At 33.6% G+C, this 27,360-nt stretch overlaps 3 protein-coding genes across 5 annotated transcripts; 1 reads left to right on the top strand and 2 right to left on the bottom strand.

The window, feature by feature from the left end:
- Positions 1-2,446: 2,446 nt before the first annotated feature.
- RpS30 (ribosomal protein S30) lies at positions 2,447-6,054 on the bottom strand. Its single transcript, XM_090109449.1, has 5 exons — positions 5,995-6,054; positions 5,710-5,794; positions 5,242-5,407; positions 3,557-3,650; positions 2,447-2,559 (listed from the first exon to the last, which is right to left on the bottom strand). Exons 2-5 carry the CDS (start codon positions 5,782-5,784, stop codon positions 2,502-2,504), a joined length of 393 nt encoding a protein of 130 aa, XP_089965575.1. The 5' UTR covers positions 5,785-5,794; positions 5,995-6,054; the 3' UTR covers positions 2,447-2,501.
- A 353-nt stretch (positions 6,055-6,407) lies between these two features.
- Tango14 (transport and golgi organization 14) lies at positions 6,408-7,660 on the top strand. Its single transcript, XM_090109205.1, has 2 exons — positions 6,408-6,892; positions 6,994-7,660. Exons 1-2 carry the CDS (start codon positions 6,592-6,594, stop codon positions 7,452-7,454), a joined length of 762 nt encoding a protein of 253 aa, XP_089965331.1. The 5' UTR covers positions 6,408-6,591; the 3' UTR covers positions 7,455-7,660.
- A 300-nt stretch (positions 7,661-7,960) lies between these two features.
- LOC149902767 (uncharacterized) lies at positions 7,961-26,371 on the bottom strand. Of its 3 annotated transcripts, XM_090109203.1 has the most exons (12): positions 25,901-26,371; positions 24,968-25,085; positions 24,244-24,408; positions 22,478-22,590; positions 21,726-21,892; positions 20,187-20,330; positions 13,560-13,665; positions 13,234-13,299; positions 12,034-12,110; positions 10,343-10,469; positions 8,316-9,198; positions 7,961-8,068 (listed from the first exon to the last, which is right to left on the bottom strand). In XM_090109203.1, the coding sequence occupies exons 1-11, from the start codon at positions 26,193-26,195 to the stop codon at positions 8,339-8,341; spliced, it is 2,238 nt and encodes a 745-aa protein (XP_089965329.1). In that variant the 5' UTR covers positions 26,196-26,371; the 3' UTR covers positions 7,961-8,068; positions 8,316-8,338. The 3 variants fall into 3 exon arrangements, with proteins under 3 accessions (XP_089965329.1, XP_089965330.1, XP_089965328.1); XM_090109204.1 differs by having other exon boundaries at positions 7,961-9,198; positions 13,234-13,430; positions 13,493-13,665; XM_090109202.1 differs by having other exon boundaries at positions 7,961-9,198.
- Positions 26,372-27,360: the final 989 nt, after the last annotated feature.

The raw sequence follows: 27,360 nt of genomic DNA, 5'->3' as shown, positions 1-27,360 counted from the left end.
AATCCTCCTCTCTATACTACCTCTTATAAAATTCTCCATTTGGTGGTGAATACGTATATCCGGAACCTACATTATTATTATTTATAGTAATATACATTATGCACTCATGTTGTTTTCTTTATTGTATTTTTTTGTTTGTATGTATTGTTAAATACTGTTACTTTTTTAAAGTCAGTTTTAGAATTATTTTCTTATAACTTTCCCAAAAGTATTGTTTAAAATAATAAAAGGCGCTTTATATTGGAGTCTAATATAATATCGCAGATAATGTAACACTGTTAATATACAGGGTGTACCAAAAAGTAGTGATGAACGGAAGCTGAGAGGTAGAGGACCTAAAGGGCTATCCGAATCACCCCCATGTATGTTATGCGATTTTTCGTATTTTCGGAGTTATGACGTTTTTTTCAATTTTTCACCTATCGCCGAGTACGATGATATTTTCACTCATGCTGACGTCAATGATTGCGGAAGATGCTTGATTTTTTTTGTATGCTAAGCTGAAAGATAGGCCAATTCAGTATGGTAACATTTACTATCGTTAGATCTTTGAATGGAATAAAAAAAAGAATTAAATGGCAAGAAAGGTAAAATTTCCCGGTATGTTCACCACTTCAAGGGCCCGTAAAAAAATAAAATCACATAAAAAAAGTTTTCCGTTTGACTTTTAAAAACTTGCTCTATCTATCAGATAGCTACCCTGAAAATTTCATTTAATTATTCAGAAGGCTTCAATCGAAAAATTTAAATCTAAATGTGGTAAGTGCAAAAATTGAATTAACATGATGATCATTAAAACCAATAAATAGGTGTTTAATTACCAGAAATTTTTAAAATAACCCCGCTGTTGCTCAATGCAAGTGCGACATCACCGTAAAAAGTTGTCTTTTAAATGTCTGAATACCCTTTTATCATTTTTAATGGTTTCTTCTGCTACTATGAATTTCCGGGTTATTTCGTCCAAATTGTGGCAGTCTCTCGTCTTTGTAGTATCCCCACGAAAAAAAATCAATAGGGTTTATGTCCGGGGACCGTGCAGGCCAGGCTAAAGGGCAAAGATACCCTGAAAGATGGATTGGTCGTTGCAGCCTGCGCATACGCCGGTGACGGCTGCCTTAAAGCCTGGCCTCCAGGGTCCCTCGACCTAAACCCTATTGAATTTTTTCCGTGGGGATACTACAAAGACGAGAGACTGCCACAATTTGGACGAAATAACCCGGAAATTCATAGTAGCAGAAGAAACCATTAAAAATGATAAAAGGGTATTCAGACATTTAAAAGACAACTTTTTACGGTGATGTCGCACTTGCATTGAGCAACAGCGGGGTTATTTTAAAAATTTCTGGTAATTAAACACCTATTTATTGGTTTTAATGATCATCATGTTAATTCAATTTTTGCACTTACCACATTTAGATTTAAATTTTTCGATTGAAGCCTTCTGAATAATTAAATGAAATTTTCAGGGTAGCTATCTGATAGATAGAGCAAGTTTTTAAAAGTCAAACGGAAAACTTTTTTTATGTGATTTTATTTTTTTACGGGCCCTTGAAGTGGTGAACATACCGGGAAATTTTACCTTTCTTGCCATTTAATTCTTTTTTTTATTCCATTCAAAGATCTAACGATAGTAAATGTTACCATACTGAATTGGCCTATCTTTCAGCTTAGCATACAAAAAAAATCAAGCATCTTCCGCAATCATTGACGTCAGCATGAGTGAAAATATCATCGTACTCGGCGATAGGTGAAAAATTGAAAAAAACGTCATAACTCCGAAAATACGAAAAATCGCATAACATACATGGGGGTGATTCGGATAGCCCTCTAGGTCCTCTACCTCTCAGCTTCCGTTCATCACTACTTTTTGGTACACCCTGTATACCTATGTCATACCTATAGGTATACTATTCTTGCTTATTCTATAGTTGCCAACAATTTAATTTGTATTCAAAGCATACAACCTGTAATTTCGAAATAACCGTCATCACGGTTGTTCATTCAAATATTGCGGTGGAAAATATATTAGCCGAATTATGTTTGTTCCAACTAATCTTTGGAACGGCGAAATTATCAGGAACTGTCGTCGTAAAATTAAAGCGTTAGTCATTCAACTAAATAGCAGATTCAACCAAATGACGGCGACACATATACGCTTTTTGCCCGTGAATTTATAACCGTGAACTGCAGTAACTGCTTTGGCATAGTTGCCTGGAAGAGATAACTGCAGTGATAGGGCATAGTGATACTCCTTGTGCTATATTGCATCATATTATTTCTTATCTCTATATTAAGATTTTAGTCCATTGAAAAGTTACTTTTTGAAAAGTTACAGTTACACATCAAAAAAATAAAATTACGTCCTCTAAAAAACGCAAGGTTAGGCCTAAAAAATGTAACATTTCAATGGACTATTAAGTGTAAACTAAAAATAAATGAAAAGCAATTTGGCGTCAATTCAGATGTTATTTATTGACATTTTTATAAACACTAACATATATTTAAGAGTTTGAGTTAGGTCCTCGTCTGCGGCCGAAGGTCTGGACAACATTGACGAATCTGTAAACAAAATATTTTATGTAAAATAAAGCATAAAAAAATACTATATCTATACTAATCTATTTTGCATGTAAAAAGATTACCAAATAATAGCATCGTAGTATTAGTAAACCTGTGGTCCTTAGGTCGTTCTTGTGAAATTAAATCAAATATAAAGAAAATAAATCATTTTATAGTTAATTAAAAATATGGTTTAATATAAAATATGATGATTCAGTCCTGGACCAGCACCTATTAAGACTGAGCTCCAATTAATGTTATTTATAATTTATTAAAAATAATGAAATTGCATCCAGCACTGCTGGTATTCTTTTGTAAGTATCTTAGAAATTCCTTGTCATTTTGGGAGCACTGAACAGATGCAATTTCATTATTTTTAATAAATTATAAATAACATTAATTGGAGCTCAGTCTTAATAGGTCTACTGTTCTATTCTAGTTCAAAGCATTAATTTAATTATGTTTTGGTTCACATTAACCAGTGCGTAGTACAAATAAGTAACTGGACCTTTTATATTATCCTAATATACTTATAAAGATACAAGATGATTTAATAATTTAAAAATATTACAGCTTATAAAAAAAAATTGGTTGTCTTTAAAGTCGGTTTACTGACGATAGTTGAACGTGACAACGTCCGATTGTGCTTCTTTGTCGCTCGTTCCGCGCTCTCGTTTGCACTTCAAGCCTAACATGGAACGCCTCAGAGCGAGGTAACGCCGCATGAGTCATGTTTTTTCGTGCGTGCAGCCGGCTCTATCGAATTATAAGACGTTGTCACGTCAAAAACAAAAAATTTATTTAATACTAGCGGTCCGCCCCGGCTTCGCCCGTGGTACATGTTTACGTTTTCTCTACATAAGAACCATCCTCGTACTTCAAGGAATATAATAAAAAAAGAATTATCGAAATCGGTTCAGCCGTTTTCGAGTTATGCGCTTACCAACACATTTTGCGATTCATTTTTATATATAAAATATTAATTAATATTAATTACCGTCTGTTGTATTGGATCCTACGCTTGGCACGGCCGGTCTTCTTCTTCTTCTTTTGCTGCTTTTCTACTTTGGGTGTCTGTCCCTTTACCTTACCTGGAATGTGAAATTTTTTTTAGTATTAATATGAATATAAGGTAGGTAATAAATGTGTTCACAAAAATATTTTTTTTTTAAATTAGGTATATACGCATAATATTGGAACTATAACATACTGCCATTATTTATGTATAATTTAATTATATTATAGGATTTGTTAATTATTACCTCCGTATCTCTTGTTTTTTTTTTGCTCACACACTGTATCTGATTGTTATTGGTGTACCTTGAAATTGGCGTACAGAATTGTAAAATGTTCTATTTAATTTATGTTTAAAGTCCGGTCGCGGAGCAGAAAGAATTTCGTACAATGACCTCTTTACCTACTGACAGTGGTCACAAACATTTTTGAATGAAGTGCAGTTTACATGAAATATTTGGAGGAGAAATTGTTTTTTACTAATTTATTAAATAAATGTCCTTTATTCATTTACAATACTTATTAGTTAGTTACATTTTAACTTTTTCAATAACCACGATATATTATAAAAAAAAGTGTGCGTGTACACACATAAGAAGTGAAACTTCTTTATGACCTTATTTTTCAAAAAATATTATTTAAACGTATTATTCTGTAATAATAATTACAGAAATACGTTAGTCTAACACACGATTTCGACTTAGGCGGATTTTGATTGGACATAAAGAGTTTGAAGTTTAATCTTATAAATTTTGAATTCACAAAATCATAATTGAACACCTGACACCAATCAAGCAAACACAAACCTTACGCTCTCAGGTTAAAGGTTTACAATCCCTAAGGACGGCGGTCATTGCACCTGTGCGAGCAAGACGCATTATTTTTACAAGGGAGTGACAGTGACAGGTAATAACAGGTTAATGTACGAAATTCTTCCTGCTCCGCGACCGGACTTTAGCTGTAAGGTACCTTTGTACAAATAAATAAATAAATAATTATTGGCATTTTACACTATCACACTTTTTCACTTATCTTTTATTATAAGCATTTAGCAAGTATACCTAAAGTATGATAAACAATACAATTGAAATAACCATTATGGAAATTTCTATGATGAATTTATGTTTAGCTGTAAGGTACCTTTGTACAAATACATAAATAAATAAATAATTATTGGCATTTTACACTATCACACTTGTTCACTTATCTTTTATAAGCATTTAGCAATTACACCCAAAGTATGATAAACAATACAATTGAAATAACCATTATGGAAATTTCTATGATGAAACAAATAAACTGACTTTAAATATTAATATCTTGAATAAAATTTGGGTTTTTGAATGAATAGGGATTCATGGTTATGGTGAAGGCCATATTATTTCTTACTAGCACTATTACTACTAGCATCTTTTCTTGACAGCAGATAAATCCATACTTTAATATTATAAACGCGAAAGTAACTCTGTCTGTCTGTCTGTTACTCAATCACGCCTTAACTACTGAACCAATTTGCATGAAATTTGGTATAGAGATATTTTGATACCCGAGAAAGGACATAGGATAGGTTTTATCCCGGAAATCCTACGGGAATGGGTTTTTCTTTGAAAACACGGGCGAAGCCGCGGGCGTAAAGCTAGTTTTAGAATAAAGTAAATTTGTACATACCAGCACGAGCCAAGGATCCGTGCACTTTACCACCGAGAAGTGGGATTGTAAGGTCCAAGTCTGTAACAGACAGCTCGGATACGAGAACACTGTCCTCCAATGGGGCACCGCATACTGACAAGGTGAGCTCTTCGGCGCCTACATCAGCGAGACTGCGGATGCGCTCCTAAAAACAGTAATAAATAATTAATATGTATGTATTGGATTTAATTTTATTCACTGTTATTGAAGGTTTCACATTCAGATAGAAAAGTGAACACTAGAATAGATCTTCCTCTACTAAACGCAACAATTAAATTTGATGGCTAAACAGATTTACAAGCAATAGTCAACACTTTATCAGATACATTTTTACCACACTTATTACAATAAAACATGTATGTTTGAATTATAATTCAAATATTAAATTTGTTGACAGTTTTATCAATAAGGTTAAGTTACACATTATGTGTTGGTAGCATTTTTTACCTTGATCTGGGCAATGGATTCCTCTCCATTGACATCAAGGACATGTGTCGATTGACCTCTAATATGCAATTGCATCTTGGAGTTTCTGGAAAAAAGCAACACCTCATTACGGCGTGGTCACCACGACACTTCATTTTATTATACCAAGTCCAAAATGTACATAAAATAATAATAAAAACATTACACAGATTAAGTCCTAAATTAAACTAACTATTTTACGTATATAAATGTAAAAAAATAACGACATTAGATTTTTTAATTAATGAAAATATTTTACGCACTAACCTATCAGCCAAGTCTGACAAATAAAAGAAACAAAAATGGCTGCTCGGAAACGGATTAATAAAGAAATCGGATACGCGTACAAAATATTTATTTATGAACAAATGTCAAATTAAGCGTATTTTTTTAATGATAACTTAAAAAAAAAACAGAATATCGTTATATTTAAAACAACGCTATAATAAATGTATAAGTTGAAAATATTATGTACTAGAACAGACTTCTCTATTCAAAAATTTTACAAAAGCAGACGAACTAATTTACCTTAATTATTCTTGAATAGAAATTAATTAATTGTAAATCTAATTACTTGGATAGAATATAATTTCGTAATAAATTATTTTCCTGTCAAATATATAATAGTTGCTTCATTGCATGGATATTTATTTTTTTTGAACGTTCATATTTTTTGGAATGTTGGTAGCAATGTGTTGACACCCATGAGCTCGTGATTGGTTATCTCAAAAAGCGGTAGAAATAGACAGATCATACATATATTGACGATGTGAGTTCCACATTTACAGATGGGTTTTGGTGTTTTAAAAATTGTTTCAAGACAATGAAATACAAAAGCGCTTAGATAAATTATACTCCTTGATCATGCTATCGAAGCTTATTCGTCAACTTTTATTTATCCTCTTACACTTGGTTGTAAAAATACTTGTTGCTGTTCATCATGTTTATCACCGGCTATGTGTTAAAATAAGGAATATACCAAAGCATCAATCGATAAAATCAGAAGTAGTCACTGTACTAAAGCATGTACCTTTGATTACCAAGAAGCTGAACCATTTGGTTGTGTTAGCAGACACAGATCACCATCGTATCGCAGACCTAGCGCGGATTGTCATTTGGAGTCTTGCATTTGGAATACCTCACATAAGCTTTCATGATATAACAGGTAACTTTTTGCCAAAATATTTATATTTTGCTAGGGAATCTTATGTGATGCAATATTTCTATTTGATAAAGAAACTCTATTTGGTTGATTTTTTTTTACAGGGGACTTACAAAACAAAGAAGAAGTGTTTTTTTATGAGGTGGAACGAAGAAAGAAAGGAATACCTGGCTGTATAAAATGGTCGAATAAGCCTAATCTAAATGGCTACACAAATGGTGTGCGGGCAAATACAATTTCTGTAAATATTATATCTTATAAGGATGGTAGGCCAAAATTAGCTCAATGCATACAGAAACTATCTCAAAACAAAGAATTATGTGAGAGTAGTAAGGAATTTACTTCCGAAGAGTTGGACAGGATACTTAAAATAATGTACCCATCAATCCCTGATCCTGATCTAGTGTTATATTCTGGTCCTGTCTGTTGCACGCAAGGGCTTCTACCATGGCATATAAGATTGACAGAATTTATACAAATATCAATTAATCATAAAATAAATGTGCATAATTATTTAGGTGCTTTATATAAGTATAATAAATGTGATCTTAGGTTTGGTAAATGAGAAGTAATAGATAGTAGCTGGCCTACAAATAGTTCCATATTATTTATTGTAATATTTATCGCTGTAGATTACATATTCACATTATGCATGTAGTCTAACTGATGTATTGAGAAAACTTGTATTGTTCTATTACATGTTGACTCTGAATGTTGTATGAAATGTTTCTGTAAATACTTATATGAAAATAATTATATTGTAAACTGAAATTTAATATTTTATTTATTTATACTTACAGCAATGTCCTAATAGGTGTTTCTTATTGAATACATTAAATACTTTGTACTCAAAAGTATATAATCATTTAAAATAATTCATGAATAGAGCAGTATACAGACACTTCAAAGGGTTTTCCATCAATAAGAAAGTTAGAAGTTAAAGATGAGTATCACAAATAATGAGTATAATTTTTAAGATATTTAACAGTTTTATTGTAGTACATATTTGAATATGGAAAACATTTTTGCTTTAATTGTGTCTTTAGAGGTAAATTTATTAAAACACATTCATAATATCAAAGTTTTTTAATATAATGCAATGCATGTAAAGCCAATAATATACACAAGTACTAAATATATTTACAGTTGTAGAAGCAAACTACATCTCAGCAAACCTACCTGCAAAAGAAAATATTAATTTATTACTATATTATCACAGAAGTGAACCTATCTCTAATTTTATTGTATGTTTTTATTTACTTATACAAAATTACATTACATTTTCTAACAAATTTCTGAAGAACTACACTACAAACAATTCAAAGTTCGGACAAATTGGCATCGGCGGAATAAATCCAACCATTTCAACATACTATTACCAAAAAAACTGATATGACTCATGTGCACTATGAAAAACAAATACCACCTTTTGTTCATATAACCTGATGTTCATCTGCGGTGTCTGGAATGGCTGCCGCTGCGCGATCGCCTCCGGTGGTCGTCCCTACGCTCATACCTATCGTATTTATCGTACGACCTGTCCCTGTCGCGCTTCGAATTGTCCCTATCGTAAGACCGCTTGTCTCGCCTCCGAGATCTATCTTCGGACCTATCCCGGGAACGCCGCTTCCCAGAACGAGATTCATAACTTATGGACCTCGACCGCTTCGAACGTTTCTTCGGCCTTTCCTCCGCAGAGTCCCTTCGTCTATGCTTCTCCTCTCGTTTTGACCTGTGACTATCGTGTCCCTCCCTTTTTGATTTTCTTTCGGATTTGGAATAATCACTCTCATAATCGTCCCTTTTTGATTTCTTATCTGACTTAGAATAATCACTTTCATAATCGTCTCTTTTAGATTTCTTTTCTGATTTCGAATGCTCGTCGTGTTTTGACTTCGAGTAGCTCCTATCGCTCTTGGAAGTCTTTGACTTTTTGCTCTTTTTGGACTTTTTGTGCGAGTCGCTCGAACTGGAACTTTTACGTTTGCGCTTTTTAGCTCGAGTTTCGACCTTGACTTCAGGTTCACTCTCTGACGAAGAACTACTCGAACTGGACGATGGATCTTCCGAATCACTAGTGGTGGAATTTTCTTTATTATTATTTTTGCTATTCTTCTGTGGACTGGGAGTGTTTTCAGATTTGCTAAGCTTCCGTTCTTTGTGTTTATCTTCATGTACTGTTTCTAATTTACGGACACCATCTACTTTATCATTTGATTTATGATTCGGTTTTTTGTCTCTCGATGGTCGCCGTTCCGGTTTCTTCTCTGGAGTGGCACTTTCTATTGGAGGAGGAGTAGCGGACGACCCTATAAGAGTAATATCTATAATTAATATAATTTGAGGAGTTTCAAAGTTTTCTATTACGACTGTTTAAAATGAATCAATGTCGAAGGTCTGTCTGTATTTTGTTTTGTGTCGGTTGCATAAGTAGGATTTCGATAAAAAATTAAAAAGGTCAAATTATTATGTACATAAAATATTATATCTAGTTCCGTTTCGGTTATAGAATGCAGTGATTATCTTATTTTTCTTTATTATAGTAAAATAATGAACTTTCAAATAAATTACACATAGACGTTTGGCATTGACCCATTTGAATTATAATTTTCTGACTATGTTATTTTGTTATACATTGAACAGCGCATTATTATACAATATACGCTTTATACATATAAAACTACTGCATAATGAATGATGAATGCTTATTATCGCGTTTTCCAATTACTTAAAATCAATTAACCCAGAATAGTGTTTAAAACGGTCATGAAATATATGCAGATCTTGTATAATTTTGAAAAAATCTGTAGGTATGGGAATTTAATTTCAGAAAGCGGTACAAGAACTCTCCATTTAACAGAAATAGATCTTAAGCAAATTTTTCATGAATAGGAAAATACATAGATAAGTATATTTATTGCAAATTAAAAGTCTAAAATTCACTTTGCACAATGCCAAGGTAGAGGGCGTTCAAAAGATTAGCATAAACGTGTTTTACACGTCGGATATGCATTAACAAAGCAAATGATAAAAATGAGATATAAATATTATACATAGTATCTACATATTTAAGACAAGTTGGGTCGGTTGTGTTTATAAAAAAAAACCTAATCTACATTCATGTGTCTTTCTATGTATGTCAATGTGTGTGTAAACGAGCCTATGTAATTTTTATTAAAAATAAACCTAATTCGGCACACATTAATAAATAATTCCTAATATATATTCATGAGAAATGAGCAAATCTACGATATGGCTACGACATATTATACACTATACATGTACACACAAACACATACATACTTACTTATATGGACACATGAATATATATTAGGAATTATTTATTAATGTGTGCCGAACACACGTGTCAGAATTGAAACTTCTTTGGCAAGATTCAAAGATAATAAAATCGTCGCCTTACTCCACCACGTGGCCACGACATATTATACGTACTCGTCCGCTTGGGCGTGCCGGCGGGCGAGAGCGCGTCCGCGTGCTCGCGCAGCTCCGCGCGCTTCACCTCCGCCTCGATCTCGCGCGACGTGCGCTCGAACTCCGCCCGCTTGCGACGAATCATCTCCTACATACCACACACTACATTCAGTACGCTCTACATTCATTTACTGAATCGATTATTTTAAAAACATTGAATGCTTCTATTTTTTTTTATTAAATAAACATTTATAAACATATCAGGGTGCAAAACTTTCATTTACTGAATATTATTAGCTAATAGTTCATGCACTTAGGACATTTTTCATCTTCCGGTAGCGATTATTTTAAAAACATTGATGATGATTTAATGCTTCTATTTGTTTTTATTAAATAAACCTTTATAAACATATTAGTGTGCAAAACTTAAATAAAACAGTATGTTAAACTAGGTTATTACTTATAATAGACTAAATGCATGCGTGCAATTTCATTACAATTTCACTAAAGTAATTTCCTACATCCATTTCCATTACCTGTTCTTAAAAAAAAACCGTGGAATAAATGATAATTGTTTAGCGATGTAGCTATAAAATGAGATAGACAGACTATTCACTCTTATAGTGAATATTTTGTCTATATCATACAAAGGATTATTTCATCATTTAAAATCAGTGTACCTACATTTTTAAATTATTAAAACAACATCAAATAATCCAAATCATCTACGTATTTGAAGTACACACATAAAAAAAAACACGTATATGCACATGTTTTTACCAAAGTTTAAACTTTAAACAATTGTTACGTCAATCAACAGGGCTACCATGAATTGTAAAAATTCAATGCATACAATCATGTTGATTTGAAATAGCTGAATAATTAAGTTTTTATATGTTTTTTAATTATTATTGAATATTTAAATTTAATACCATTTGTATATATACTGAATGTGAAGTTTTCTATCGTTTACATAGGTATTTTTAGGTACCCAAATAAACACTGTTGATCCTAAATCTAATATGAATTTAATTGAATAAACTCAGAAGTTACATCGAAAAGCGACATATTTTAATGCGCATTTATAATATTAGTAGGATACTAGCTTCACTCGCGTGATACCCGGCTAAGAAATTAACTTTGTACTATCCAGGCCTATCAACTCTCTGTAAATTCATCATATACTCATTATATTATTCTCTTAATATACTGTATTACAATAATACTGATTTAGAAACGATTTATATTTCACCTTCACTGGAAACAGGTCGAATGCTTACAATGTCTTAGTAGGTATATGAATATATTTTAAAATTTTGAACCGATTTTAATGAATCTAAATTAATGCCATAATTAAAGCTAAATTCAATAGTATAAAGTAGGTAGTAATCAATATTAAAAAAATGTCTGTCTGTTCCGGAATCTCTGGAATCTGGAATCGTGGCTGGATCGATTTTGATGGGACAGATAGCCGAAGTAATGAGTAACTTAGGCTACATTTTATCCTGATATTTCAATAAACATTAGGAACATTAGGATTCGAACGAAAAACTCATCGCAGCTAGTAGATAATGTCTACCGGTTGTCTGGAAGAAATCGCTATTTAGCGATAAGGCCGCTTGTTACAATGTATCCTAGATTAAGTCTCAATTTGTAATTTTTAAGAGCAATAAAGTAATAAATAAATAAATAAATAATATGTACAACGATACCTGCAACTGTTGATCCGAAACGTCGTTAACATCGTCTTCGTTGTCGGTGTCGCTGCTGCTCTCGTACGCGCCGAGCCCTGCACACAACGCCTCAGATAACTAGCGATCGATTGACACACATGCAATAGATACCATGGAAAATGTTAACGTTCCGACCGTTTTTCAGTGTGAAAAATCCTATTAATATTATAAATGTGAAAGTTTGTAAGTATGGATGTATGGATGTTTGTTACTCTTTCACGTAAAAACTACTGAATGGATTTGAATGAAACTTTACCACAATATAGCTTATACATCAGAATAACACATAGGATAGGTTTTATCCCGGAAATCCCACGGGAACGGGAACTATGCGGGTTTATCTTTGAAAATGCGGGCGAAGCCGCGGGCGGAAATCTAGTTCTTAAATAAAGGCATTGTAAGTGTAATGTTGGTCTGTTGACATTTTCCAATAGCACTATTCGAACAAAAGTTGGTATATAGCACGCCAAAAACAGTTTCGGTGTACGATATTGCCCTACAATATACATCCCCTTTGTTTAATGACTATGACTGTAGTAAGTTCAGATTGATACACCTTTAATATTTTCAATCATTATTAAAACTGATTTAAAGATATGAACATTTTTTCGTAAAATTTACAACGCGCCATCTTGTAAGATACTGCTACAGGAAGTGCATATTTTACTGGTAGTAAATTTAATTTATAGTTAGTTACGGCTGAAACAGGATTTAGCTCGTAACGTCAACAAACTTTGATCAATGGATCATTTACATCAAGAACCCCTTAATATTGTTATTATTAAATCTATTTTAAAATTATATAACATGAAATCAAGGTCCCGAAACATAAATAAATGATCATAACATTAGACTTATCGAATCCAAGAAATAGCATACACTTACGTTAGCTAACATCTATAATAAATACTTTTTTCTTACCAATTTCATTCCACAAGTCGTTATATAAATCACTTGCAGTTACATAATAAATTGCCAATATGGTCAATAATTAAACATCAAAACAGCAATGCTGAAATAGAATGCTCTCGTAACATACGTGGTGGTTGTTAGATAAACCACCATGTAAGTTAGAAGCAAATATCTGGCAAACGGAGGCAAAAACATGAGGGTAGGCCGAAAATTGACGCAAAGTTTGCGAGATATTCGCATTAGGAAATCTTTAGGAAAAGCACTCACCGAGGCCAGTTGCAATAGCGGTGAATGCCTTAGATTGAGATGCTTTCATAGCGTTGAGGCGCGACGCTTTTACCATATAAATAAAACCAATATTAATCACACAATACATGTATTCATTCAACGGGCAACATCTGAAATAAGACTTTATTAGCGATGAAATTAATTCACAATAGTTCACACAATTTTCTTCCTGTACACTTCGAAATATAATCATGGATGTATGTATCACAAATGCAATGATAGTCAGTACACGATTCACGTTGGATAGAGCAATGTCTTGATATAGAGTCTGGCCATTGGGCATAAGCCTATATGAGTGGAAATACCTTGTGCCGAGGTATACCGGGCCAATTCTTCCTGGCTCACCGTTTGGATCTCTTGGTCCGTCACTTCTAGCAGGATTTCTGTTAGCGAGCGACGGACGGCTAACATCTGAGAACAACAATCCTATTATAATATTATAAATGCGAAAGTTTGTATGGATGTATGGATGTTTGTTACTCTTTCACGTAAAAACTACTGAATGGATTTGAATGAAACTTTACCACAATATAGCTTATACATCAGAATAACACATAGGATAGGTATTATCCCGGAAATCCCACGGGAACGGGAACTATGCGGAATTTCCTTTGAAAACGCGGGCGAAGCCACGGGCGGAAATCTAGTAATTACATAAGATGCATTGACTATAAACAACGATACTCTCTTTCGCCTAATAAAAAGTCGTCAAGAAATGTCCGAGCGTGTAACATTAATTTAAATTAACACCTAATTTGTAGTTATGAGTCTATTTGCTTATGGCTCAATTATTATAGGACTTCTTTATATGTGTCCTATATATGCAATTAAGTGATTGAAGTCTTTTTCAAAGGATAAAAACAAGAATATTCCTGTTAAAACATATGCTATTGACTGCAAAAGATTCTAGATTAGTATTATGAGATTAATACATGGACAAATTTAGATGTAACATTTAAACATCTCAGTCACTTCGATTTATCGCTGTTAATAGAAATTATGTAATTGAAATTGAATCAAATTTACACGTGAATTATAAATAAACTAGGGCATTGTATTATGAGATTTGAAAAACAATTTATTTCTAATATTTACACAGTTTGCTTTTCAAGGTTTGAAAACTTGTCATAGTTAGAACTTAGAACCAATAATATAAATAAAAGACGTGTGGCACTCGGGGACTGCCGCGATAAAGCTATTGCATAGCATGCCTTCAAGCCACACCTCCGCGCCCGTCGGAGTGGGGAGCGTGAGGTTTTTTCGTTACGGAATTTTTAGATTCGGTCCCCGCGCTCAAGGCCCGCGATAGAAGCTATGCAATAGCTTAAAATTATTTGTCCACTTTGGAATGTAAACACACGTTATCATTATATGATACAGTCTTAACACGATAGTAACCTATATTTTAATCACTTTCATAAAGTGATAGCTGATGTTTCAATTGTCAATTAAAATTTTAGAGATAAATTAATGTTTTAATATTTTGCATAACTAAATTTAATCAGAGATTTATAAATTTATCGTTTGAATTAATTTAGATAAGGCGTTGTTTAGAAATGATAATTCGCATTAATAATGTATAATTGATGCCAATTATGTTTCTGTATGTTAAGGGCCCTTATAGTAGAGCCATTTTAATAGGCAACATTTGACAGTTGAACAAAATTCAACAACGTAACCTAGTAACGACGACATAGAATAACATGATATTTCGTTTTGTTAGAACTGCATATTTGCTTAACTTTTTTCAATTAAAATTACATATTTATAATAATAATGACCGATACAAGTTATTTTAAAGATTTCATTTTACTGATAAACCATTCTAAACCTAATAAACAATTTCTGAATTAAGAACTGACGTCGCTACAATTTTGTGTCAATAAATTTTTTAGTTTTTTCTTTTTAAATACCAGAGACGTTACCGGTTACTCTTAAAATCGAAATCTGACACCTAGAATCGAATGCATTGATTACTTGTGAATAAAAATCATCATAAATTAATAAATGCGTTGTACTTTTTTACTTACAAGTGTATAGTATGACATAAATCATTCATAATATGAAGTTATGTATTTAGTTCTATAGCCAAGAAAGTAGAAATACTCATACCGAATATATTCGGCACCTAAACCGAATAATTCGGCCGAATACGAATAGTGAAAATGATGCCGAATATGCCGAATACCGAATATGAATTCGGTATTCGGCGCATCCCTAACTGTTATCTATGAGCTATAATTGAAAATATTGAAGTTTTTTCGCACTGAAATTTCTAGTATTTTACGATAATAATTCGTATAAAATCACAAATATATAGGTTTTTACCTTCTCGATTTCTGTTTAATCTATCTAAGAAAAACTCTGTCTATCAGCATAGGCATAATTTTTCTTTGCACAAATTTTGAAGGTGATTGTGAGTCTAGTTATTTTTGTTTTACATCAATGATTGATTATAATTATGAGGTGTAAGGGTGTAAGTTAGATTACATTTCATTTACAGTATGTAATAATCTGCTTAATTGGAAGTCTTTATCGAAGGGAAAAAACTAATAATTTTCCTGTAAAACATATGGCATTGACTGCAAAAGATTCAAATTAATTCAGAAATAAATACATGGATAAATTTAGATGTAACATTTAAACATCTCAGTCACTTCGATTTATCGCTGTTAATAGAAATTATATAATTGAAATTGAATCAAATTTACACGTGAATTATAAATAAACTAGGGCATTGTATTATGAGATTCGAAAAACAATTTATTTCTAATATTTACACAGTTTGCTTTTCAAGGTTTGAAAACTTGTCATAGTTAGAACCAACAATATAAAAATTATTTGTCCACTTTGGAATGTAAACACACGTTATCATTATATTATGATACAGTCATATTACGATAGTAACCTATATTTTAATCACTTTCATAATGTGATAGCTGATAATGTTTCAATTGTCAATTAAAATTTTAGAGATTATTAATATTTAATCTTTTGCAATGCTAAATTTAATCAGATATTTTGATTTATCATTCGAATTAATTTAGATAAGGCACTGCTTAAGAGCGTGTACGCGGTCCGTGTGCTGTTTGGCTCAGATATTTGATTTTTCAAACCAGATTGTCCATCAACCACTTATCTTACAAATATATGAATTACTAATAATTTTAGGAAATGTTATTGTCTATGTTGTTAGTTAAGAGTTTTTTTCAATTAATACAGTATTTGTGAATACCATCAAGATAACTGAGCCGATGATTACTTGATTTCACTTTTAGTGTCAATTTCGAAGCTAAAAATATCTGAAATTGCTGACAGATCTAACAAACAATTTTTTTTAACTAACTGCAAAAATCCTTTTTAAAGTCGTTAGTTAAAAGATTTTTTTATTTTGGACTCCTAACTTACGAAATTAAAATCCGAACAATGTGAATTTTTTTATGCCGGGTCCAGACTGGTGAAACGTAACATGCAATGTAACATGCAATGAAAGAATTCACCGTCCACATTGCTGCAATGTATCATGAAAGGTAACACACTTTGTAACAATTTCTCATAGTTTGGACGTCTTGCGCGCGCGAATTGTGCATTACACGCGCATGCTACCGGCTACGAGCATTACAAGCCGCGCGCGGAGCGATCCGAAATTTGTCGGTTTTTCGACGAACACAAAGGGGCAAGGAACACGAATACGGGAGGTTCGTAGTGAATGCGCGTTATGAGCGCGCTATGCGTCCACACCAGCAGCGAACATGCAATGAAAGGCAGAATGTTACATTGCATGTTACGTTTCACCAGTCTGGACCCGGCATTAGAAATTATAGTCGATAAAATGATTATTTTCACCAAGATATTTGACTTAATCCGTCAGTCCTCGGATCACAGACACAATAGAAAATCTATTGTGTCTCGGCCCGATCGGGCCGCTCGGTGGTCAATGGGTTAATTGAATATAATTTATACATATTGCAATAAAAGAATGTCTTCTTTATAAGATAAAATTTTAAAAATCAACTAGGGTATCTCTATTATTTTTCTACAATTTTTTTTTAAAAGTACTATAAAACACTGCGCGCGACCCGATTCAAAACAGTCGGCAGCGAGCCTTTCCAGAGAGAGGACACGTTGCTGGGCGCTCTCCTTGACCCCTGTTGACCTTTGCTGTTCATAGTAAAAGGATAAAGCTTCGATAGATCGAGTAGATTTTGACTTGCGTTAAATTGAACAAGCGCTCTTAAAACAATTCGCATTTTCATAAGATATTGTTAAAAATGAGTCTCTGCAGCCCGGCAATAGTATCTTGCCCCAGTAATTACCACCATTGCTTCCTTTGATTGAAGCTGCTATCATAGGTAATGATAGTAAAATTATATAAAAAGCTAGCTGATTGTCCTGATCTACAAGGGTAGAAAGTTACTTTATTTTTTTAATGCAAAACAAATACTATTTTACAGTACTCCCAAACTGATAATGCGCATAGAAAAATTCGTCACTGTTCGGCAACTGTCATATTCCCCGAGCCTCCGAAGACGATAATATTATGTATATAGAGTGGTTAAATGTATTTTCTTCATGCATTTTATGGTAAAAGAGATACTTAAGTAACGAAATTTGTTTCGATAATTCAATGTAAGTTAATAGCGAGGATAAGCCACACGATTGCGAATATATGTTTGTTGTAATGATTTACTTGGAAAATTCTATACTTAGAACTATTAAAGTGTCTTACTGAAGCTGGCGTGATGATGGATTTATGGAAGGTTAAAATAAGACAAAGTTTATATTTAAAAAAATATTTTCAAACACTGGTTTACATTTAAATAGTAGAAATCTAATCATTAAAATCTCAGTCTAAAGGATTTACAGAATCAGGGATTATCTCTATTTCTGATATCGTAGAATGATCAGAACTTTCATTATGCTCTTATTAACTGCTACCTATCTAAATAATCATTTTATCGGAAAATTCAACTTTGAAACAAAACTAAGAAGGGTATGTAACAGCAGCTCTATATAATTCCATACCGAGATAATACGTGCGGTCACCACCAATATATAAAGACAACTGACGGATTTTTGAATTTTTTGACTGACAGGCTACCGTCACCTATCGCCCGAATTGTTTTCGATTGTTTATGACTCTGAATTGACTCCTATTTCTTTCGAACAAGGTGCAAGATGCAAGTGCATTGTTTAGGGCACTTACGATTCAATGATTTGGGGTGATTCGGGTGTTTCTGGAAATACGATAATTGGCGAAGATCTGCATGCGCATTATTAATTTTGGAGTACCGTACACAAATATAACAAATGAATGGTGTATACAATTATATCGAATTGAAAGAAATGCGAAAAAGATGCGTACATACATCATTATAAATCTCATGTATACTTTTAATAGGTATGTACATAACTCATGGATTAATATACCCACTGAAGCATAATGTGTAAATGATGCCAATTATGAGATGTTTTTGGAACTATAATATTTAAATTCATCATCGAAATGGTTGGACTCTGCAACAATGCAATGCCCTTTCTGGCTACGGAAACTAAAGGGATCGTTTCGAAAAAATAAATTCAATAAATAAAAAATAAAAAAAATCCGATTAGACCTGGGATGTGCTGAAAAAAATATAGCTTATTAATTCACAAATTCCAATATACTATACACAAATCTGGGTGTTTGTATTTGTACAACTTCCACTTTCCCTCTCCAATCTCCATATGATACTTATTCATGTATACCAATATGGAGTGTGTTTTTAATATTGAAATAACAGATTTGTACTAAATGTTAAGAGCGCATATTCTATTTAACGCAAGTCAAAAACTCCGCGATCTATTACGATAGATCGCGGCTTGCGCTATCCTTTTACTATGAACAGCATAGGTCCGCAGGAGAGCGCCGAGCAACATGTCCTCTCTCTGGAAAGGCTCGCTGCCGACTGATTTTAATCGGGTCGCGCGCAGTGTTTTATAGTACTTTAAAAAAATTTGTAGAAAAATAATAGAGGTACCTTAGTTGATTTTTTAAATTTTATCTTATAAGTAAGACATTCTTTTATTGCAATATGTATAAATTATATTCAATAAAGTCAAATATCTTGGTGAAAATAATCATTTTGTCGACTATAATTTCTAAAAAAATTCACATTGTTCGGATTTTAATTTCGTAAGTTAGAAGTCCAAAATAAAAAAATCTCTTAACTAACTATTTTAATAAGGATTTTTGCAGTTAGTTAAAAATAATTGTGTGTTAGATCTGTCAGCAATTTCAGATATTTTTAGCTTCGAAATTGACACTAAAAGTGAAATCAAGTAATCATCGGCTCAGTTATCTTGATGGTATTCAGAAATACTGTATTAATTGAAAAAAACTCTTAACTAACTACATAGACAATAAAATTTCCTAAAATTATTAGTAATTCATATGTTTGTAAGATAAGTGGTTGATGGACAATCTGGTTTGAAAAATCACATATTTGAGCCAAACAGCGCACGGACCGCGTAAACCCTCTTAACACTGTAGATATATATATATATACAAAAATAGTAATCTTTAAAATTTTTGTCTGTCTGTATGTTTGTTTGTTCTGGCTAATCTCGAGAACGGCTGGACCAACTTTTACTGACAGATAGCCATTGTTATAAGGAGTAACTTAAGCTATTTTTTGAACCGATATCCCACATGAACATTAGGACTCAGTAACACACGCGCGTGATACCGCGGGGCGCAACTAGTCTATACTAATATTATAAAGAGGAAAGGTTTGTATGTATGTATGTATGTATGGTTTTCACGCATAAACTACTGGACCGATTTTGATGAAATTTGGCATAGATAATCTTTAGACCCTGAGAAAGAACATAGGCTACCTTTCATTGCGAAATATGTACCACAGGCGACCGCTAGTCTAAAATAAACTCACAACTTCCTGCATGATCTCCTCTTTACTCTTCTTGACGAGCTCCTGTTCCACCGGCTCCTCTTTCACTTCTATCGGCTCTTCTTGCTTCACTTCCGGCTTTTCTGGCTCTTCCTTCTCCGATTCTTCTCCTTCTGAGTCCGTCTCCTGCAAGAGAATAATAATAATAAATAATAAATAAATAATAATATCACTATTCCACATGACGACAATCTTGTTAAGGCCGAGTCAGATAAACGGCTCAAATATCTGGATCTGGCGCACGAGGTTGTCGAGATGTGGGACGGTGTGTCTGCCGAGATAATCCCTATAGTTGTGTCCACCAATGGGCTGGTTCCTGCCTCCTTAAAACAATATTTAAGGAGGTTGGATTTACCGGTAAAGCCCATGACAGTGGGGATACAGCGGGCAGTCCTTCTGGATAACGCTCGATAGTCCGAAGGTTCCTCACTCAGTCGCCCTAGACTCCGGCCGTCTGGCCACTCAGCCGGAGTTTTTTTTCAGCACCGCCGCGAGGCGAGCTACTTGCCCCCCCAAATAATAAATAATAATAAATATTATAGGACATTATTACACAAATCGACCTAGTCCCACAGTAAGCTCAATTAAGGCTTGTGTTGTAGGTACTAGGCGACGATAGATATAATATTTAATAAATACATATATAGACTAGCGGTCCGCCCCGGCTTCGCCCGTGGTACATATGAAAAATAGATGTTGGCCGATTCTCAGACTTACCCGATATGCACAGAAAATTTCATGAGAATCGGTCCACCCGTTTCGGAGGAGTATGCAGACTAACATTGTGACACGAGAATTTTATATATAAGAAAGATAATAACACCCAGACCCAAGAACAAATAATTGAGTTCATCACACAAATATTTGCCCTGACCGGGGATCGAACCCGGGACCGTCGGCTCAGTAGGCAGTTACTTTACCACTGCGCCAACCGCGTCGTCAGAGAAGTTTGTTTTGTGATTAGTTCTTAAATGTGCTGATGAAAATGAATGCGAAGTTTAAATTTTCTAGCAGACAGATATCAACATTTGTTTCAAGTTTCTGGCTTGAAATATTAAAAAGAAAATACAACTGGGTCTGTTTATAATAGTTTAATATTTTTCTTTGAACATATAGACAGAACAGGGACAAAAGAGAATAGCTTCCCTTATTTCCATGTGAAAAATGTATTTTGTGTAACAAAAAAAAAAAACACACACAACTCTGTTAGTACCGAACATCCATAAGTCTATTTAGTAAAAAGATGAAATAATAAGTAAAAAGAATATAAAATAATTAAAAACTAGCTGGAACGCGCTGCGAAACTGGCGTGATTCCCAGAAAACAAGTCTGTCTGCTAATCCTATAATGAAGCTGTCTCTGTACCACATATGAAAGACCTACACCATAAATTATACCTAAACCATACATTACCTACCTAAACCATAAATTATTTCAAACTTTCGCATTTAATTAGAATGCAAAACAACTTTATACTCATTAAATAGTATTCTATTCTTCTATCAAGAAAAAATAACTCACAAATTTGCTCTTAGCTGGCATTACTGGTCCACCACCCGCTACCGCTTTCATTCTCTCCAGTTCTTCTTGTTCCAATTTCTTCTTTTCTACCTCAGCTGCTTCTCGAGCTTTCTTCTCCTGTTCCCTTTCTATGGCCTTTTGTTTTTCCCTTTCCATTTTTTCTAGACCTGTTAAAATAAATATTCATATAAAGTAACTAGCTTTCCGCCCGCGGCTTCGCCCGCGTTTTCAGAGAAAACCCCGCATGTTCCCTTTCCCGTGGGATTTCCGGGATAAAACCTATCCTATCTCTCAAGTTGGATCGAGCTGCACATGGTGTGCGAATTTTATTATAATTGGTTAAGTGGTTTAGGAGTCCATTGAGGACAAACATTGTGACACGAGATTTATATATCACCCTGTGCAGTTGTGCACATAATATGCAAATGTGTGAAAATCTTGAACTGCCTGTCACATCTTTTAATATAGTTTAGAAGCTAGTTCACACTGGTAACTTCAAGACATATGATTATCTGTTTTTAAGGACCATGAATTGTTTTCAGGAACCATTATTAAGTTTAATAAAGTATTAAACATTATTAAGAAAATCTTAATATTTCTCAGTTTGATGTAATAATCCTAGTCCCATTGACATATTGAAAACTCTTTTAATAATATTGTCTTGCTCTTATATTCTACCTTGTATACTTTTGAATGTCACAGTGTAAACAAAGAATACATTATTTCTAATGTAATAGTGAAATAAAGCATACCTTCTCTAATCCATGCTGGTAACTGCCTTCTCTTAGCCGCATCAAGTGTAGATGCTGTTGTAGGTGCCGGAGGCACTATTGGCTCCACTACTGGTGGTAATGATGGTTTATCTCTGGAATTATAATATTTTATAAGTTTTGTATTATAACTACTTATGCAAACATACTTCAGAAAAAAAAATGTATGAAATCAATAAGAGTTAAGTGTATTTACAATCTTTCATTGATAAGTAGCCACACATTCTTATACCAATAGCTATACTAATGTTATAAATAAGAAAGGTTTGTATGTAAGAATGTTTGAAATGAATTGGCGCAAATACTGGGCGGATTTAGATGAAACTTTCAAGTAACGTAGGTTGTACAAATAAAAGTACATGTACATGAGCTAAAGATAGAGTAAAACCATGCCGCACAGCTAGTAATTTTATAAATTATATGTTATGATAACTAGTTGTCTAGTTATAAATACATTACAGTGGCCCCGCGTGACACCGGCCCCTGGCCTATCCGTCGCCCCCTATAATCCGACATGTCTATAAGAGCCAGCGCGCACAAGCAACTTTGTCTCCGCAACTATTTTGTCTCTCCCACCTATGGGCTAGTATGAAAGTGCGCGCACGTAGCGACGCAACTCCCCATACAAATTGATGGGAGAGACAAAATAGTTGTGGAGACAAAGTTGCTCGTGCGCGCTAGCTCTTTTTGTTAAATCCCTATTTTGACGTGATAACGTTTTTAAAATCGTTTTAGTCTGGTGACATGTTCAGAAACTTGTGTCACACCAAAACCTCACGAGCGCGATCGCAGGTATAACGAGAGAGAGACGGACCGATCTCCCGTCTCATCTCGAGCGCTGCCACCAATAAGACGTTATCACGTAAACATCTCGATCGTAAACCTAATTTACCACTAATTTACCAACAACCAATTTTTTGACAATTTTTACGTTGATCATTCATGATTTAACAGTATACAAACTGTACAAAAAAAACTTGCTACCACTATTGTGTTCTACTGGAAGATATTGTTTTAGTTAATAATACACAATGAAACATAATTTGAACCTACTTCTGAAACAGTTATTTTATCATTAGGTACGTAATTTGTCGAATTACAAGGTACTCTTGCGTAAAAACATCCGGACTGTAGGGAGTCTCTAGGCAGCACCCGATAAGGGTGCACTCACACACATCAGTCACCGTCAAGTCACCGATGACTGATCGGTGACGGTTTGTGTACGTATCCACAAACACCAGTCACCGTCATGTTGTCCGTCAGTCACGTCGCCGGTTTGACTGAATCATTGAACACATACATCAGGTTAGTGAGTGATTAGACGTGTGTCACGCTAGAGAACATGTAGCAATTGACGGTAGCACGACGCTGACTGAACTGAGACGTGACGGCACCGGGTGAGTGGGGATAAAAGTATGATACATGTATGGAAAGATTATTTGACGTGCCTGACCGGGGACGTCACTGATAGATTTCGTGCCGGCGACTGTCGTGTGGGAACAGAGTCATACTAGAACTATTGATACATATTTTTTTTTAATCCTGTCCGGTGACGTGCCGTGACGGTGACTGATGTGTGTGAGTGCACCCTAATCCGACAAATTCGATACTTCGACAAGGCCCTGCAAAACGATTGTCGGAATACCGCGGGTCTACTGTACTTCCTAATATCATTTAATGGATGTATGTAAATTATGACTAACACTTCATCAATGAAATAGTGTATGATTATAAAAAAAAAAACATACCTGTGAGACCTACTTCTCGATGATTTACTATCTCTATTTTTGCTCTTTGATCTTCTATCACTACTTCTACTTCTATTTCTACTACTGTTGTTCTGTTGTTCGGCTTGAGGTGCCGTCCAGTATCCATGTTGAAATGAAGGTGTTTGTACTGTTCCAGTTGTGTAGCTGTAAATATGTTTATTCTTAGTTAATTTAATTTCTTTAAAATAAATAATCTTAGCCCACCATTGAGTTACATGTACTACGTACTAGAGAGGACATCGCTACTACACTTTTTTTAACACGAGTTAGAGTCAATCGTCTCAAACTCAATTTTTTTTTGTTACATTGATTGGTTTTAATTGATAAGTTTATTCATATTTTTTTAATAAGATAAACAATATTTATTTGTTACATTGATTGGTTTTAATTCATAAGTAATAAGAGGCAGAATATCTACAAAGTGTATGACTCACTAGCCGCCCCGCGCTGCCGCGCTTGTCGCACAGATTTTGTTCGTGGTGCCCTCTCTAGTAATAATACCTCAATGTAGCCCACACATTATTTATTTATTATTAACTAGCATTCTGCCCGCAGCTTTACCTTCGTGCTCAAAAACTTAAACTCAACACACTTGACTCACAAACTCACTTGAATTACTTTATCTATAAAAAAACTGCACCAAATTCAGCATTGCACAGTTTTAAAGATCTTTGTTAATACTATGTAGTTTTGATATACTTACCCAGGCATTGAAGCAGAGGAGTCTGTAACTGGGTATCCATCCATCATCGGAGCCATTGGCATAGATGGGTCCCCAGCCATTTTAGGATCCACAGGACCAGACCCTGGCCATCCCCAGCCTGGATAAAGAATATATTTAAGGTTCCTTATAAAATTATGTTGTTTTCTATTTGAATTTTTATGGCCATTACAAAAAAAAAAAACTTTGATTAGGTTGATTAGGATTCTATGATATTAATATAAATAAGAGTTTAGTTTTCTATATCTTTATTGATATATTTTAAATTTAAAAAAGCCATTACAGAATTTCTTCAATTTTCTCTGCATAGACTGCTTCCCAAATCAATGGTAGGTACTTGGTAGAAATGAAAATATATATTTAGACAATTTAAAAGTGCTTTTATAAGAACTCTACTTGCATGAAGAAATGTTTGAGCTTTAACCAGTTCTTTTATGTAAGAGATGCATGTTTAAGATTTACTGTTTGTGATTTTTATGAAGACCAAGTCTTTGAATTATTTTATTAAACTTACTTACGAAAATGTACCTAAACCCTGCGTGGGATTTATGGTTGTTTATGTACATTTCCTACAATTGATTCCATCGATCGAATTTTTAATATATTTATTGATCTTTGATTTAGAATCATAAAGTTCTTTTAAACATCCTATAATAAATAAAATGATCACAATACTGTGTTTAGTATAGTAGTATTTGCACAAATCTATTATTGTTTTGTATAGAACATCTCCAAAATGTTCAAATTGAACATATTCAAATGAATAATGAAGGATATAGATAAGATCAAATTTAGTATCAGTACAGTTTTGAATAATACAAAACAATATAATAATATGTATACTATAGTAAAACAGCAAACATTTTGAAGTTTTTGGTGTGAGTGATAATGAATACAGAATATGTAATTCTTTACCCCATTGGCTCCAAGAGTTTCCACCCCAAGAGTTGGTAGCCGCATTCCATTCAGCACCAGGTGGCATGGAAACATCTGTTGAATTTTCCACCTCCATAGGTGCCTCGCCACCTTCGGTTTCGGCCTTTGCTTGAGGTGCTCCGACAATTGCCGCAGCTTCTTTCATAGCAATCCATTGTTGAGCTAGGGCTGCCCAGTCTACTTGGCTTGCATCTACATTTTGATAGGCATTTGGGTTAAGTGCCCATTGTGTCGGATACCCTACATTCGTAGCGGCATCCTTCCCCGAAAACATGGTTGTAGTTAAATTGTTTATCTACAATATTTTAGTAAATTCCAATTATTTATAATAAAAGTTAATCTTTATAACATTGGCACGTGATATTAAACTTTTCCATTTGGTAGTTACAGAAAAAATAGTAAAGCTTTCATTCGCACGCAAAATTAGCACAATTTTTTCATAGACCAACATAGACACATGTCTAATTTTTTTAAACAGTAGTATTCACAGATTAAATATATTTTCTACGCATAGACCTATATTACTTGTTCTGTGTCATAGACCAAATTCAAATACAATATGATTACATTTAAAATAAATGGTAGTATGACCGTGTAAGATGTAATTTTATTCTAAACTCGTACAGTATTTGAAGAAATTACGTTCAAAGCTAAAATATTCTTTATATGGGACCTTGTGACAGCTAAAAATATGTCTTGCTAATCACCGCTAGATGGCGCGGTAAAATGTCAGTCTACTATTTATGGTCTAGGCTTCAAAGCTTCAAAGTAACTAAATTATTTTTTATTGTACTATAGATGGCAGCACTTGTTATTTTGTTTGAATCAGAAGCGTTGATTTTTGGTGTTAACAGCTGTTATTGTATTTTTTTTAAACAAACGATGATGTTATTGCACAAAACTAAATTGCAGTAAATTTGAAATATTTTAGAACAATAACTATTTTACTTATGTGAGGCCTGCATCGTAAGGTAAGTGGGTATCTAATATTTACTATTTGATGATTATAATAATTATTATTATGCTAACGTACCTATGGCTTACGTATCCATGAACATGCCTCCTTGTAGGGAATCGAATGACAGTATTCTAAGCTAATAAGATATAGCTTATTTGGTGATAATGAGTACCTAAATGGAAACTGTCATTATAGGTAATTAATTTCAGACTACAGAGGATCGATCGAGGATACATTTCATATTTTGTAACAGTCATGGACTAATAATATTCTTTGCTCACTATTCTAACTTTATATGGTGCTGTTTATTAACTTAGTGGAGACGACAATACCACAATAAATGAGGATACCACCTATTTATTGGTTATATTTTTACGAAATTATAGGTAGGTAACATCGAGATATATAGGTATGTACATATATCTCGATGGTAGGTAATATTTTTTTTCATCAAATTAAAAAGTGCCATTTTTTGTACCTA

This window comes from Colias eurytheme, chromosome 14 (assembly GCF_061535395.1).
Source record: "Colias eurytheme isolate Ceu_HAF_F1 chromosome 14, ilColEury1 Martin Lab GWU primary, whole genome shotgun sequence".
Lineage (NCBI taxonomy): Eukaryota > Metazoa > Arthropoda > Insecta > Lepidoptera > Pieridae > Colias > Colias eurytheme.
Note: the sequence above shows the minus strand (reverse complement) of the source record. Positions and strands in the feature narration are given on the sequence as shown.

What these genes read in the sequence shown, in the direction of transcription:
- RpS30 (XM_090109449.1), bottom strand. Translation starts at nt 5,784, where the DNA reads ATGCAATTGCATATTAGAGGTCAATCGACACATGTCCTTGATGTCAAT. An exon ending in AATCCATTGCCCAGATCAAG is followed by an intron (nt 5,408 to 5,709) that starts GTAAAAAATGCT and finishes TACTGTTTTTAG; the next exon opens with GAGCGCATCCGCAGTCTCGC. An exon ending in AGGATCCAATACAACAGACG is followed by an intron (nt 2,560 to 3,556) that starts GTAATTAATATT and finishes TTTTGTTTACAG; the next exon opens with ATTCGTCAATGTTGTCCAGA.
- Tango14 (XM_090109205.1), top strand. Translation starts at nt 6,592, where the DNA reads ATGCTATCGAAGCTTATTCGTCAACTTTTATTTATCCTCTTACACTTG. An exon ending in AAGCTTTCATGATATAACAG is followed by an intron (nt 6,893 to 6,993) that starts GTAACTTTTTGC and finishes TTTTTTTTACAG; the next exon opens with GGGACTTACAAAACAAAGAA.
- LOC149902767 (XM_090109204.1), bottom strand. Translation starts at nt 26,195, where the DNA reads ATGTTTTCGGGGAAGGATGCCGCTACGAATGTAGGGTATCCGACACAA. An exon ending in TCGAGAAGTAGGTCTCACAG is followed by an intron (nt 22,591 to 24,243) that starts GTATGTTTTTTT and finishes TTATAATTCCAG; the next exon opens with AGATAAACCATCATTACCAC. An exon ending in CGCTATTGCAACTGGCCTCG is followed by an intron (nt 12,111 to 13,233) that starts GTGAGTGCTTTT and finishes CGTTGTGTGCAG; the next exon opens with GGCTCGGCGCGTACGAGAGC.